The sequence below is a fragment of the Rhinoraja longicauda genome, chromosome 38, assembly GCF_053455715.1.
Source record: "Rhinoraja longicauda isolate Sanriku21f chromosome 38, sRhiLon1.1, whole genome shotgun sequence".
In the NCBI taxonomy this organism is placed as follows: domain Eukaryota; kingdom Metazoa; phylum Chordata; class Chondrichthyes; order Rajiformes; family Arhynchobatidae; genus Rhinoraja; species Rhinoraja longicauda.
This window is the reverse complement of record NC_135990.1, coordinates 13,666,911-13,682,212: the sequence shown is the minus strand read 5'-3', so window position 1 is coordinate 13,682,212 and position 15,302 is coordinate 13,666,911. Positions and strand designations below refer to the sequence as shown.

At 41.2% G+C, this 15,302-nt stretch overlaps 1 protein-coding gene across 2 annotated transcripts in view; it reads right to left on the bottom strand.

Annotated features, from left to right (window-relative positions):
- slc12a1 (solute carrier family 12 member 1) overlaps window positions 1-14,974 on the bottom strand; it is a 56,710-nt gene extending 41,736 nt beyond the window's left edge. Inside the window, exons 1-10 of one of the 2 annotated variants that reach the window (XM_078429924.1) lie at window positions 14,564-14,974; window positions 10,948-11,073; window positions 9,975-10,050; window positions 8,835-8,930; window positions 2,961-3,100; window positions 2,723-2,833; window positions 2,470-2,581; window positions 2,241-2,368; window positions 2,063-2,147; window positions 518-669 (exon numbers count right to left, since the gene is read on the bottom strand). In XM_078429924.1, coding sequence (XP_078286050.1) covers window positions 518-669; window positions 2,063-2,147; window positions 2,241-2,368; window positions 2,470-2,581; window positions 2,723-2,833; window positions 2,961-3,100; window positions 8,835-8,930; window positions 9,975-10,050; window positions 10,948-11,073; window positions 14,564-14,974 — 1,437 coding nt within the window. Of the gene's footprint in view, window positions 1-517; window positions 670-2,062; window positions 2,148-2,240; window positions 2,369-2,469; window positions 2,582-2,722; window positions 2,834-2,960; window positions 3,101-8,254; window positions 8,351-8,834; window positions 8,931-9,974; window positions 10,051-10,947; window positions 11,074-14,563 lie in introns of both variants that reach the window. The other variant, XM_078429925.1, reaches the window with a different exon arrangement.
- Between the last annotated feature and the right edge of the window lie 328 nt (window positions 14,975-15,302).

The window sequence follows — 15,302 nt, the reverse complement described above, 5'->3', positions numbered from 1 at the left end:
AAATATGGAAATGTGGTTAAAGTAGCAGCATGCTAACTAGCAATTTCAAACTTGTTCATCACTTCCGTAACAAGCCTCTCATCCCAGAGGAATTGAATGAACTAAAGTTGTACGTCAGTTAGAAATTAAAAGTAATTTTTTATTTTTGGAAATGAAAGAGCATCACAATTTTGTCAAGATATGGAAGTGTATTTAAGTGGATTCAATTTCAGAAATATGTAGCAAAGATGGAGATCATTTAGCCAATCGTATTGTACTCCAAATGTCAGAGCATGCAGGTGCATTGGATCATTATCCATATTACACTGCAAGTCACACAACATTCTAGAGCTGGAATACCTTGCATTCGATGTCAAATTCTTGTCAACAAAATCCTGGAATTCCTTGCTTAACAACAACATGGCTGATTCTTCATCAGGCTCATGTAAGGCGGTTCATTAACACCTTCAAATGATAAGGATGGGGAACAAATGCTAATTCACCAGCAATACCCACATTCTGCAAATGAAAAAAATACCTGGAAGTTATTCATTAAACCAAAATTGCACGCCTGTTTGTCACAGGTGGAAAAATCGTATCCCAGTTTACAGGCTGCTGAACCATTGCAGCTTATGGAAAGACTTATGGTATCATTCATACTTCCAGTGGCATCACGCACAACTGTGGCACCTGAAGGGGTAAGTGGGGAAAGAGAAAAAAAAATTATACAAATTATACAAATTAATTATACAAATTAATTTTCAAATAACTACAGACATGCAAATTCTTTGGTGCAAAGGAAGACTCTTTAAATGTGGTGTGCATGGTAGGTGAATGTTTAGTTTGAGAACGTATCATTTAACCTACTTTACACAAGGCCAAATTATTATGCACAATATGCCCCCAAACTGATCATTCTCCCGCCTTCTCCCCGTAACCTTTGGCACACTTACCAATCAAGAACTCAATGTCCGCTTTAAAAGTACCCAACTTGGCCTCCACAGCCACCTGTGGCAATGAATTATCATATCATATCATATATATACAGCCGGAAACAGGCCTTTTCGGCCCTCCAAGTCCGTGCCGCCCAGCGATCCCCGCACATTAACACTATCCTACACCCACTAGGGACAATTTTTACATTTACCCAGCCAATTAACCTACATACCTGTACGTCTTTGGAGTGTGGGAGGAAACCGAAGATCTCGGAGAAAACCCACGCAGGTCACGGGGAGAATGTACAAACTCCTTACAGTGAAGCACCCGTAGTCAGGATCGAACCTGAGTCTCCGGCGCTGCATTCGCTGTAAAGCAGCAACTCTACCGCTGCGCTACCGTGCCGCCCTATTACACAGATTCACCACCCTCTGGCCAAAGTAGTTCATCCTCATCTCCTTTCTAAAGGTACATCCTATTTTTCTGAGGCTGCGCCTTCTGCTCCTAGACTCTCCCACCAGTGGATACATCTTCTCCACATTCACTCTATCCAGGCCTAATATTTCTTCACATTCCAGGAATTAACTTTGAAACTTCTCCAAGCTCACTCAAATACAAGTAGATCCTTCCTTAAAATGAGACTAACATTATGTGCAGCATTGTAGATCTGGCCTCAGATTTCAATTTAGTTCTTTTTCAGAATGTGGGGAATTTTGGGAGATTAATCAATGCATTTATGTCCCCAGCCACTTCTGCCAAGACCCAAGAATTCAATTAAGAAAACAATAGTTATCCATCTAATCTGATTATGCATTTGCCTCCGCCCAACGTCACATACAACCCTTTCCATCTCTGCAAATTTGGGAAAGCATTGGTCAGTTATCTCAAGGTTCAGTTATTCATCTGATTACATTTATGACAGAAGTATTGTACTTTTTTTTTTTTAAAGCCTCTTATAACTCATTGTCATAAATTCCACACACAAAGATCAACTTCTGTTCTTCGCAGCCTGCAATTTCCACATTTCCAACAACCTGAAAATTTCAAGTTGACAACAAATTTTAACAAATATAGTCATAATGCATTTTGTATGCAATCACGTGCTCACGTTTTAAAATAAATATGATTCAAAAGTAATTGATCTCACCTACACAGATGGCAACAATAATATAAATTATCGTTGTTATGAAGATAGCCAGCATTGTTCCTTTAGGGATGGCTCTCTGAGGATCCTAAAGTGCAATATTGAGTCATAAAGCTTGCTTAATAAATTAAGTAATCTTTAATTTAAGTTATTTATATTTTGTTACTTATTCGGAACACACCTTTAGATCCCCCGAGATGTTGGCACCTGCAAGAATACCGGTAGCAGCTGGGAAAAAGATGGAAAATACAGAAAAGAAGCCTTCTCCATCCCTAAAAGATGGTCCGAAATTCTCTGTAAATATGTTAGCTGTATAGGTTTAAGAAAAATTAGGAAAAGGATAAATCCAGTGCTCAAAATTTTCATCCTTCCCGCCAAAATGCATTCCTCATAATAGAACAAAGGCTTGCCTTGATAGTTAAAGAAACCTTTGCCTCTTTTCCCATGACTACTTGGGATAACTGTTCCAATAAAGAAGTTACAAATTCCAATCAGAAGAATTATCAGAAGTATAACTTGAGCCTTAAAGACAAAAAAAAGCTGATTAATGCCACACTTTCTATCATGGCAAAATGACTAAACATCACATAAATATTAAGACACAATATAAAAATTAAATTCTCTATTAATCTGAAATATGTGAAAATTGCAATTAACACATACCTTGGTCTCCCATTCCATCCCAGCTACAGTAATACCAAGTAGTACTACGACCGTAATGCAACCTACTATTCGGGTATCACTGATTGGATCTACCATGAGTGCATTATTTTCCTACAAAAAAAACTCATGGTTGGCAAATGGTTGGACAGAATCTCCCAATACGTAGCAAATATAGCACCAATTTAAAAAAAAGAAATTAGCAGCTAAAAATGAAGGTCCCCCCATTCAGTGACATTACCTTCAGAATATCCACCACAGTCTCTGCAAATCCAACAACATACATGGCCACAGCAACAGCGTTAGCAAAAGAAAAGATTAAGCCTATAGATCCACCGAATTCTGGTCCCAAACTTCTGGAAATGAGATAGTAGGCACCACCTATTTAGATTAGAATACAGTTAGACTAGAAAAACACCAATAGAAAATTGTGTTCAAATTCTAATAACAAACAATTCCAGTTTCAGTATACCCATGTTTAAAGCAACAGCAGTGTTTCCCTTGGGCAAAAGGCGGCTTTTTAAACTTTTCTAGGCGACAGGACGTTTAAAATTGCTTTGCATAACTTTCTGCTTGGATAATATCAAAACTTAATTTTTCATGTGATTCAATGATCATAAAGAATCTGGAAAAAATTGTAGCAATAGATGTTTTTACCACAAACCAATTACAGCATTATTCTAGAGCAAAGCTCCAGGTGTACTTGGAGGTGATTTTGATCTCTGATAAGGTAGTGTGAATATTATTCACAAGACAATTTTGCAAAGGTGGTCTACTTTGTCTACAATTTAGAAAAGGGATCATACTTCACTCATAATCAGAGCACTTTTGGCTAAACAAAAGTTAAGTCTATCAGAAATTGCAGGAGGAAACTACAAATGAAAACAAACAAAAAACTTAGAAAGTGGCCTCAAGAGGACTGCAGCAGGTTCACGAGAACCCGAGGGCTCTGCTGTTCAATTATGAGATGACATACCTCTCATATTTCTTTGCCAGTTCAGTCTCATTGCCCCAAACCCACTCTTCCATTAACTATCTTGCCCCCAAAACTCCAATGGGAAATTTACAGTAACTAAGTAACCTGTTCATCTGGTTTGTGATGTACGAGAAAACAGCAGACAGATACGATTACAAGGAAATCTATGCAAACTCCATACTGACAGCCCAGAAGTCAGGATTGAACCTAGGTTGTTGGAGCTGTGTGGCGGCAGCAATAAAACTACTATACTAATGCTGGAGCAACTCAGCAGAACAGGCAGCTCTACTATTGTGCTGCTCTAGCTTTAGCATTTGAGGCCCTCTGAGGGGGCGCTGTGAACTGTTTATGTATGTGCTGTTATGTTTGTGTGCCATTGTATGTTCGTTTCTTAGTACCTGAACTGATGTACAGCACTTTGGTCAACGTGGGTTGTTTTTAAATGTGCTATACAAATAAAATGGACTTGACTTGACTAGTTTTATAATTTTTCCAATACAAGTGATTAGCATGGGTTGATTGGGGCTCTCAGATTCTTGAAAGGAATTGATTGGATTGATAAGATTTATCGATCCATTCAATTTATTCAAGATATAGATAAATGTTATCCTAGATATAGAATGGAAGGTAGTTATTATCAGAACTAGGCTATTCAAGTGTGTTGGGCAATATTGCATGCTGAAGTCTGGATCACATCTTCACCAACCACGCCTCCCCCAAACAAAAAAACCTAAAGCTATCTCAATTAATAACTCAATAATCAATAATTAAAATTGATAGATTTTTGCTAGCTAAGAATGTGAGGCAAAGACAAGTAGATGGAGCTAGGATTCATATCAGCCACTTTCTCTCTGAATGATGGAATTTTAAACAAGAAATTAGGGAACCAGAGAGATAATGAGAATATGATCATGTTAAATTCAAAAGGATAAGAAAGACATAATAGGGTTAAGGGGAGAAGGCCGGTGAATGAGGTTAGGAGGAAGAGACAGATCAGCCATGATTGAAAGGTCGAATGGCCTAATTCTGCTCCCATCACTTAAAGCAAATTGCAGTGTGGCAACAACTTCAACAGCTATTCAGTAGATACTTATTCTGGAAAAGCCAAAAATGTTTCATTATGGAGCCTCCTACTAAAAAGATTACAGGTATGATTGTTAATGCTTTCTACCTTCACAAGAAAGGAGATCACGAAGAAAGAGGGTGAAATATTGATGAGAGGAACAGTGAAATGTAAAAAGCTTTCAGATCTTGCACTAAAATTGCCAGACCTGAATGAAATACATTCAGGGCTGTAGGAGGAAGAGAGAGGAGAAAAATCAACCATTACCATTTCTGTTGCAATTTGAGATGGAAACTCATTTTAAGCCATTAGCATCCATTGGACCACCAAATCTTATTTGAAGTCTGCCATTAAAAAAAATCAACAGTGCACCGAATCAACCATTCGTGTTTAATGCCCCAAAGGCCTTTCCACTGTGTGCTCCACCACTATAGCATTAAGAGCACAAAGCTGTATTTTTGAGGGGGAGAGGGATGAAGGCTTAGGGAAGCTTGAAGGCAAGAACCACCATAAGGGATTTTAAAGTGAAAATGAGACAACAGACTGCAGATGCTAGTATCTTGAACAAAATACAATTTCAGCAGGTCAGGCGGCGTCTATAGAGGGAAATGGACAGATGAAGTTTTGGATCCTTCTTCAGACTAATCCATCTAAAATTAGTTCAGAATACTCCAGCCAGATAGGCTATAAAGGATTTCCTAATGTCAGTGGGGGATTACCCCCAAACAATTGCTCCATCTTATTTTCCTCAGTTCCTGCTAAAGACTGTGGTAATCAGCCTTCCTACAATTTAAGCACTTTTACCCAAGGACCAGTCTTACCCATAACTATCTTACAACTTAGAATGATGATCCTGTTCCCAAAGCGTTTCCCCACTAAAACTTTGATGGTCAGGACAGGCTTATTCCCTTCTATGGATCTAATATGCCACTTCCCTAGGTGATAATCCACATATTGTTTTATGATACTCTCCTGGAATCAATGATGCATCATAATAAGAAAATTTTCTTGGATAAGGAGATAACTCCAAGTTAGGTGGAATGGACCAAGTTAGAAAGAGCAGATTAACCCAGCAATTGACCAGTCACTCATATTTGCAAGTCCATAACAAGAAATCGCAGTCTCTGGATGGTGTATGGGGTCGGGGAGGGGAAAGTCATATCAAGAATGAGATAAAATATTTTCAATCAGTACACAAAATCTTGGGCATTCTCTTTCCCAATGGCTGCAAGTGCCCTGATCATATCATATCATATATATACAGCCGGAAACAGGCCTTTTCGGCCCACCAAGTCCGTGCCGCCCAGCGATCCCCGCACATTAACACTATCCTACACCCACTAGGGACAATTTTTACATTTTACCCAGCCAATTAACCTACATACCTGTACGTCTTTGGAGTGTGGGAGGAAACCGAAGATCTCGGAGAAAACCCACGCAGGTCACGGGGAGAACGTACAAACTCCTTACAGTGCAGCACCCGTAGTCAGGATCGAACCTGAGTCTCCGGCGCTGCATTCGCTGTAAAGCAGCAACTCTACCGCTGCGCTACCGTGCCGCCGTAGCGTGGTAAAGGTGTCCAAGATTATGAAATAAATAAATGCCCCAAACCCCCATGTGAAAACACAGTCTCTCTAGTTAGTTAACATTCTCTTAAGTAGAACTTCAAATGCCATGAGGAAGGGCATTTAAATCACAATTAAAACACAAAGTACTTGTGCACCTGTTCACATTAGTTCACTTCTTTCACAATCTCATCCACTCTCTACACACTAGAGTCATCGAGCCATAAAGCGCAGAAACAGGCCCTTTGGCCCAACCCGTCCACGCCGACCAACACGCCCCATCCAAACTAGTCATATTTGCTTGCAGTTTTTCCATATCCCTCTAAACCCTTCCAATCCATGTACCTGTCTAAGTGTCATCTAAATGTTGATATAATGCTTGCCTCAGCTACCTCCTCTGGTGGCTTATTCCATACCCACACTACCTTCTAAGTGGAAAGGTTGTCCTTCGGATTCCTATCAAATCTTTCTTCTCTCACCTTCAACCTCTGACCTCTGGTTCTTGATTCCCGTATCCTGGGAAAAAGACTGCGCATTCAGCTAATCAATCCCCCTCATGATTTTATACACAAGGCCATTTACAGAAGGCCAATTAACCTACAAACTCGCATGTCTTTGGGATGTCGGAGCAAACTGGAGCACCCGGAGGAAACCCACACGGACGCAGGGATAAAGCGCACACTCCACACACACAGACAGCACCCGAGATCAGGATCAAACCCGGGTCTCCGGCGCTGCGAGGCAGCGGCCCCACCCGCTGCACCACTGTGATCCTGAGTATCTTGGAGAGTTGCTTACACAATACTTTAGCTAACCCAGGCATGATGTTGAGTGCATTAAACAAGACTTTTTTTTGGAGTCATGGAATCAAGGAAAATTACCAAAATGAAGGCACAGTAGAGAAATAATCTTATTGAATAGTACAGGAGGAAGAAAAGATATATACCCTAATTCTGCTTCTATACCTTGCTGTCTTAAAGGTATATGTTTACATCCAGATTTGTGGGCAAAAATAAGTGCAATTTGAGCATTCAACCACTAGATGCCTTGCCAACACGTGGAAGAGGCATGACTGCTTTAGACAATGGTGAAAGCATTAGAAGTAGATGAGGGCATCTACTTGGGTCCTTGTCATAAACTCCATTCCCTAACCACTAGTTCCATCAAATTCTCCAGCAACTGTCAAATATCAATTCAAACTGGATGCCACAGTGCCATTGATGATTTAGTGAATTTTGAACCATTCCCAATGTTACAGATTTCCACCTCTGGTGTCTAGGGAAATTTCCCTGCATTAAATACATTTTTTACTGTAGACAGGACACAAAGCAGAACACCAAATATAATTGGTTATCTTTAAAAAATAAAGATATCTTAATGCCTTTCCTGATTTTTTGCTGTGGGCAAAGGTTTAATGTTCAAATTACTTCCAACTTCCCCTTAAAATACTGAACTTAAATATAAGATGACCACAACTTCTATTTTTTACAAAACACTGCAATCAAGTTTCTAGATAGAATCCAGTAATCCATTTACACAAAGGTTTTCTATACTAATTAGATGGAACATATTAACATAGATGGAATGGTTAAAATTTAACACTGAGAAAGTTCCATACATTTACATTAAACTAACATTTATATTCAGCTGGTCAATGTTTGTCAATTAATGTAAAGGGAAAAGTAACCATGGCTTCGCTTCTTTATATGAAACAATGACAAATATCAAATTCAAAATTACATCATGAATTTTGAAAATACAAGTAAATTTTAATTTCCATCAATGGATGATTTTCATAGACATTAGCTATGAAGGAAACCATTATTCACAGAATAGAAATAGAGGTAAAATAAGATCATCCAATTTTCCCTTTACATCCATTTTGTTTGACATACATTTGTCAAAATGGTGCAAAAAAAGTTTTTAATTACCTCCTCGAACAATTCCATTGGTACAAATGGCAGACATAGAAATACCTGTTAAGACAGTTACCACTGTACTTAGACAAATAACGATCACACCAAGACCTGTAAAGAATCCCAGATAGATATTAAGCTTCTCTCATACCTAGTGATCTATGCAGCAATTCATTCCTTTAGTTGTTGTTGGTGGCTGAACCAGAAATGTACTAAAAATTAGAAAAATTATTCATGTTATTCTCATCCTTGGATACCTGAAATGTACCAAAGAAGAAAGGGAATCCATATTCTTCTCATTTATGAATGCCTGAAATGTACTAAAAACTTTTAGAAATCCTTGAATGGAGTACCTGGAATGTAGCAATAAGGGTAACATGGCCACTGGTTGCATCCTTGGAAAATTCCCTTCTCGGACTAGAGGTACGACTTTTAAAACAATTGACATCTTGGCAACATTGCTCACACCCATCATAATTTTGTTTTTAGACCTTCATTTTAATTATTTAGATTTGGTGACATGCTGCCAAGAGACAATATACCTACCATAATCAGTGCCGTATTCTGGGGACCCAAGTATAGCCAAAATTATTACCTCCACGAACACATCCATTTGTTGATATAGCGGAAGTTGATAACCCAGTAATTGATGTAACTACAGTTGCCAGCAAGATAATAACAACTGCAAGACCTGTCGGCAACGAATTTTAAAACAGTTACACTTTACTCAGAAAGCAATTTACGTCTTTTGTGTTGTTGAACTTAATCTTAATTACAAACAATTAGTGCAAATTGAAAATGTTATTTATTTGCTGGACATACAAGACTGTTGAATCTCATGATCAGAACCCATGAGATCCAGAGCAATTTTGTAGACTGGATACAAAATTATCTTGGTAATAGAACATGGCTTGATGGTTGATGATCACTTTTGCAATTGGGGCTCTTGTTATTAGTTACATATATTAATTTCAATAATAATGGGGTCCTGGAACGCATTCCCAAGAGTGGCGTGGCAGCATATATGTTAGTGGCGTTTAAGAGGATTTTAGATAGGCACATGGAAGTGCAGAGAATAAAATCATATAGTTTAGTTTACAGCATGGAAACAGCCCTTTGGCCCATCTAATTCGCACCAATCAACAATTACCCACACACTAGTTCTATCCTACACACCCGGAACATCTTAGAGGGCCAATTAAACTACAAACCTGTATGTCTTTGGAATGTGGGAGGAAACCCGGAGCACCTGGAGAAAACCAATGCAGTCACAGGAAAAATGTGCAAACTCCATACAGACAGCACTCCTAGTCAGGATTGAACCTGGGTCTCTGGCGCTGTAAGCCAGCAACTCTACCGCTGTGCCGCCTGGATCATGTACGGATAGACGAGATCAGTGTAACTTGGCATCATGTTTGGCACAAACATTGGGCAGTGAGCATGTTCTAGAGCTGTACTGTTCTATGGACAATGCATTGGTAAATGGGATCAGTATAGATAGATTCTTCGTGGCTGGCAGACAGTGGGCTGAAGAGCCCATTTCCATGCTATATGACTATTGCTCCAAACTTCAATACACTAATTGAGACCAAAGAATCATTATAGTCACTCTTGGGAAAGAAAATCTGTACAAAGAGAATTAATTTATACTTTGTTTTCCAATCATATGAAATATAAATTAATGGCAGTTATCACTCTTCTGAAAACACTGTAGCAACAAAATATGCAAACATACCTATTCCAGCCTGACCAACTATCCATGATAATCGAATAAAAAGCATCACACCCCATATATTCAACATACATCGTACCTACAATACAAGACATACTAATTAGCTGCAATGATCAAATGTGATATCCATACATATGCATCTAAAAAGGAAGTTGAAATAGCTGCATTTTCAAATCATGGAATCTACATTAACTTGCCTGCTATTTTTAAATATTAAAAAATCTTTACAAATCATCCACCCCCCCCCCCCCCCCCCCTCCAAGTGTTTGCCATTTTTCACCTCTGCTTGCATTTAGAACTAAAGCAATGTATCATATTTAAAGACACATAAGGAGAAGGTTATTCACCCCACCCCCCTGGAATGCTGTGTTACCTCCAAATTTAACATCTGATAAAACAGATGAAAAATAATGTTATATCTGCAAATTCAAATTAATAAACAAAACAATCCAGATCGTATCCAGAAAAAGAGTGATATCAGAGAGAATAGCCCAAAATTTGATAAATTCTACCTGAAAAGCAAATCTCATGAAACTATTCCACCTTTCAGTACAGGCAACCCCTATGCTGCAACAGTTTAACTTATGGAAATACACCCTTACAGACTTCAGAAATCACTTCACAAAAATTTGTAATACAAAAAAAAATTGATCCTACATAATTTGTGAAAAATGCAGATTTTATTTTTCACATCTCACATTTCTTAGCACTTGCGCATGCAGATAACACAGCTTCACTTTACGGAAAATTATGATAGACTATTTTATTTAAGCACATTGGAACACAACATGGAACAAATGCATCCTTGAGCCTGCATCATTTTCCAGAAAAGGACATCATTTATTTCCATTTAAAAGAATGCGCAAAGCTTAGTTACAAATTCTACATAACGATACCCAATTTTTTTAAACGCGAAGTCAGTTTACATTGTTATATTTCAATAAAAATACTTGTTTCAATATCAGAATTTCCTTACCAGCACACCTTTGATCCATCCAAATCTCACCAACTCATTTTCTGGAGGCTTTCTTCCTGCTTCATCACTTATTGTACCATCACCATTGGCAACACCTTCCACTGTACCAGGAACTGATACAACATCCTACAAGCAGATTAATAGAATAGTTTATTTATTAAACAGGATATTGAAAAAGGTAATGATCAACTCTTAAAAGAGCATTTACTCAAGGAGCAGGTCCAATATTGTCAATTTCAAAAACATCCTTTCAATAAATCTGTAATTACAATATTGTGGCACAGAATTCTGCATATCATCCAATTCATTCAGATGATCCAATTATTGGCAAATCTTTCAAATGTAGTTTCGTTTAGAGATACAACGTGGAGACAGGCCCTTCGGCCCACTGAGTTTGCACCGATCAGCTATCCCAGCACATTAACACTATCCTACACGGACAATTTATACTCATACCAAGCCATTAACCTACAAACCTGTACGTCTTTAGAGTGCGGAAGGTAATCCATCCATTTCTAGCATGAGGCCACAAGTAAAGTGAAGAAACAGCATCTCATTGTGCTTCCGTAGCTTCCAACCCAACAGCATAAACATTGAATTCTTCTATTTTAATGAACACCTCCTCCACCCCTATTTGTCTCTCAAATTTCCGGCTCTCTCTTCTCTCCCCCCACACAACAATCAGTCTGAACTGCAGATGCTGGTTTAAACCAAAGATAGACACAAAAAGCTGGAGTAACTCAGCGGGTCAGACAGCATCGCTGGAGAAAAATAGGTAATGTTTCGGATCAAGACCTGGGTCTCAAGAAGGGTCTTGACCCAAAATGTCACCTATTCCTTTTCTCCAGAGATGCAGTTTGACCCGCTGAGTTACTCCAGCTTTTCATGTCTATCCTCCAGAAATCCTACCTGACCTGCCGAGTTACTCCGGCCTTTTGTGTCTATTTTTGGTGCATCTGCAGTTCAGACTTGTTCTTTATGTATCCAGTCACACCTGTGACCAAGTGGCAGCTGTTCCTTGGTTGGGATTGGCAGCTTTTCGTGGTGATGGTATTCACTGCGTTTCTTTTCCCACAAGGCTAGTCTGGTTGCTTGAGGAGGCTGTGACAGTGGCTGGACTGTGTCAAGGAAACTCTTCCTTGACTTCAAGCAGTTTGGGGCTAGGGAGTGACAGATGGTGGGTCTCCCCAACTTGTCTACTACGTTCAGTTCTACCAGCAACTGGTGGAGCAATACCGGCCAAGACATGCAAGCTATCCACATCCGTTGGTTTTAGGTAGCCAGTGATACATCTGCAGCTGTAATTAAGGGCAGCATCAACTTTCTTCGCACGAGATGATCTCTCCAAAACAGGACAAGCATACTCTGCAACAGAGTAGCACAACGCAAGAGCAGATGACCGCAGTGTGGATGCATTGGTACCGCACAACGTGTTTGCCAGCTTGCGTAGGCTGTTCCTCTTCCTCACTTTGCCCTTCACCTTTTCGATGTGTTGCTTGAAGGGTTCGGTCCAGAGCGACCCCAAGATAAACAGGGTGGCCACAGTGTCTCAAAGGGACACCATTTCATGTTAAGGACAGCTTCCTCCCAGCTTCGCGATTACGAAGGTGGAACAGGCTAACTTGGGTCTTAGCAGCGTTTGCCTTCAGTTGGTTGTCCATGTAGTAGTTTGTCCAGTTGTCTAAGGATGATGAGAGGGTAGCTTCTATCTCATCTATGAGAGTTCTCTGGGCTGCTATTCCAAGGTCGTTGGTGTAAATGAAGCTTCTCGTCACTGGGAACACTGGCTGATCATTATATGTATACATTGATACATTGGGCAAGGATGCTGCCCTGAAGGAAGGCATTCTTTTGTTTCCTCCATCTGCTGCGTTTACCATTTAGCTCAACACAGAAGCGTCTGCTTTCCAGTAACAGTTGAATCATTTTGGTTAAGTGGAGTCCTCTGTCATGTCATGGAGCTTCTTGAGGAGCAGCCGGTAGTTCACAGTGTCGTAAGCAGCTGTCAGATCAACAAAGACAACGCCAGTTGGTTCATTCCTCTCAAAGCCATCCTCAATGTGCTGAGTTAGATTGAGCACTTGGCTGGTACACGATCCTCCAGGCTGGATACCCAAATTTGGAGAGAGGCAACAAATAGTTGCTGGGACTCAAGATGGAAAAGAGGAAGTGAGTTGTATTCCCAGCAAATAAAAAAAAACCATCTCATGTAGGTATCAGTTCATGTAATTATAACAGATGATGCAAGAGCAATTGTAGATTGCAACTTTTAATGACTTTGTTTGGTAGGCTAATTTCTGTAAATTACCCCAAGTGTAGGTAAGGGGTAGAAACTATGAGGAGTTGACAAGAATGTGGGGAGAATAATACAGGATAAATGTTGGATTACTGTAAGTGTTCATAGGTTGGTCAGTGAGGCCTGTTTCTATGTAATATCCCTCCGAGTCGCAACAACAGATTCAAATACACCCAATCTGAAGAAGGGTCTCGACCCGAAACGTCACCCATTCCTTCTCTCCTGAGATGCTGCCTGACCTGCTGAGTTACTCCAGCATTTTGTGAATACCTTTGATTTGTACCAGCATCTGCAGTTATTTTCTTATAATACACCCAACCTAGTCAATACACCAAATAGACCTGCTGCCTTGCTGTGAGGGTTGTACAAGGGCTATACAGTATGTTCCAAACAAAGCCAGGGAGCAAAGAACAGAAGATATTGCCCAGGCACCCCTTCTCTTTTACACAAATTTATAATTATTTCCAGTTACTAACATAGAAATTTGCCCACAAATTAAAATGCGGCAATGGTCAGTTTCTCTTTCAGTAATTCTATTGCAGGGAAAATGTTGGAGAGATAACCAGCGCAGATTCCCCCTTTTAAAACAAAAACTAGGCATAGTTTCTGTTGCATCAACTCGAGGACTGTCAGTTTGACGACTCGTCCAAAAGACGGCAACTTCAAACAAAATAATACTTTCACTGCAAGAATATCAGTCTGCATTTAGAACCCGAACACCTCAATAGATAATAGGTGCAGGAGGAAGCCATTCGGCCCTTCGAGCCAGTTCCGCCATTCAATGTGATCATGGCTGATCATTCTCAATCAGTACCCCGTTCCTGCCTTCTCCCCATACCCCCTGACTCCGCTATCCTTAAGAGCTCTATCTAGCTCTCTCTTGAAAGCATTCAGAGAATTGGCCTCCACTGCCTTCTGAGGCAGAGAATTCCACAGATTTACAACTCTCTGACTGAAAAAGTGTTTCCTCATCTCCGTTCTAAATGGCCTATCCCTTATTCTTAAACTGTGGCCCCTGGTTCTGGACTCCCCCAACATTGGGAACACGTTTCCTGTCTCTAACGTGTCCAACCCCTTAATAATCTTATATGTTTCGATAAGATCCCCTCTCATCCTTCTAAATTCCAGTGTATACAAGCCTAGCCGCTCCAATCTTTCAACATATGACAGTCCCGCCAATAGGCAATAGGTACAGGAGTAGGTCATTCGGCCCTTCGAGACAGCACCACCATTCAATGTGTTGAGATTTACTCAATCTCAAAGGTGGTCTCGGTGCAAACATCAAAGTTGTTACCACGCAACGGGTACACTCGCCCTCACCGTCTTCAGGTCTTCATGAAGGTCGGCCAGCGACGGTCTGTTGATTTTGACGCCGTAGAAGCTCACAGTGTTGCGGTAGAAATCGATGCGAGGAACCCTGTCCACGGTGTTGTGGCCGAAGGTCTTCAGGTTGGAGTTGGTGATGGTGTCGTACGTGTGCAGGAGGGTGTCGGGGCGGAGGGGGTCGCAGGTGGGGAAGCCGCCCCCCGGCCCCCGATACTCGAACGGCCCCCGGAGGCGGCTCAGCCCTTCCTCGCCGCCGAAGGAAGGCGCGACGTACTCGGGCGGGTCGTCGTCCTGCGACACCCCGGGCACCGGCCGCTCGTCCACCAGCTTCACTTGGAAACGACTACAGGGCAGCCCGGCCGCGTCCTCGACGCCGGCGAAGCTGGGGTTGGAGTCGCGCTGCATCGTCGCCTCACCTCGCCGCGGGAAGGCAAAATGGCGCCGGACTCAGGCTTCGACCGCCTCAGGCCGCCGCTCACACCGCCGATGCTCTCCACCCCACGGTGCACAACCTGACTCCCGCCCCTCTCCCCTTGACACCCTCAGCCCTTCTCTCCCTCTCCCGTCTCCCTCAGCCCCTCTCTCCCTCGTCTCTCTCTCCCGTCTCCCTCGATTCCCTGGTTCCCTCTCCCCTGTCCCCCTCAGCCCTTGACTCCCACTCCCTCAGCCCGTCTCCCTTTCCCTCAGCCCGTCTCCCTCAGCCTTGACTCCCTCAGCCTTGACTCCCTCAGCC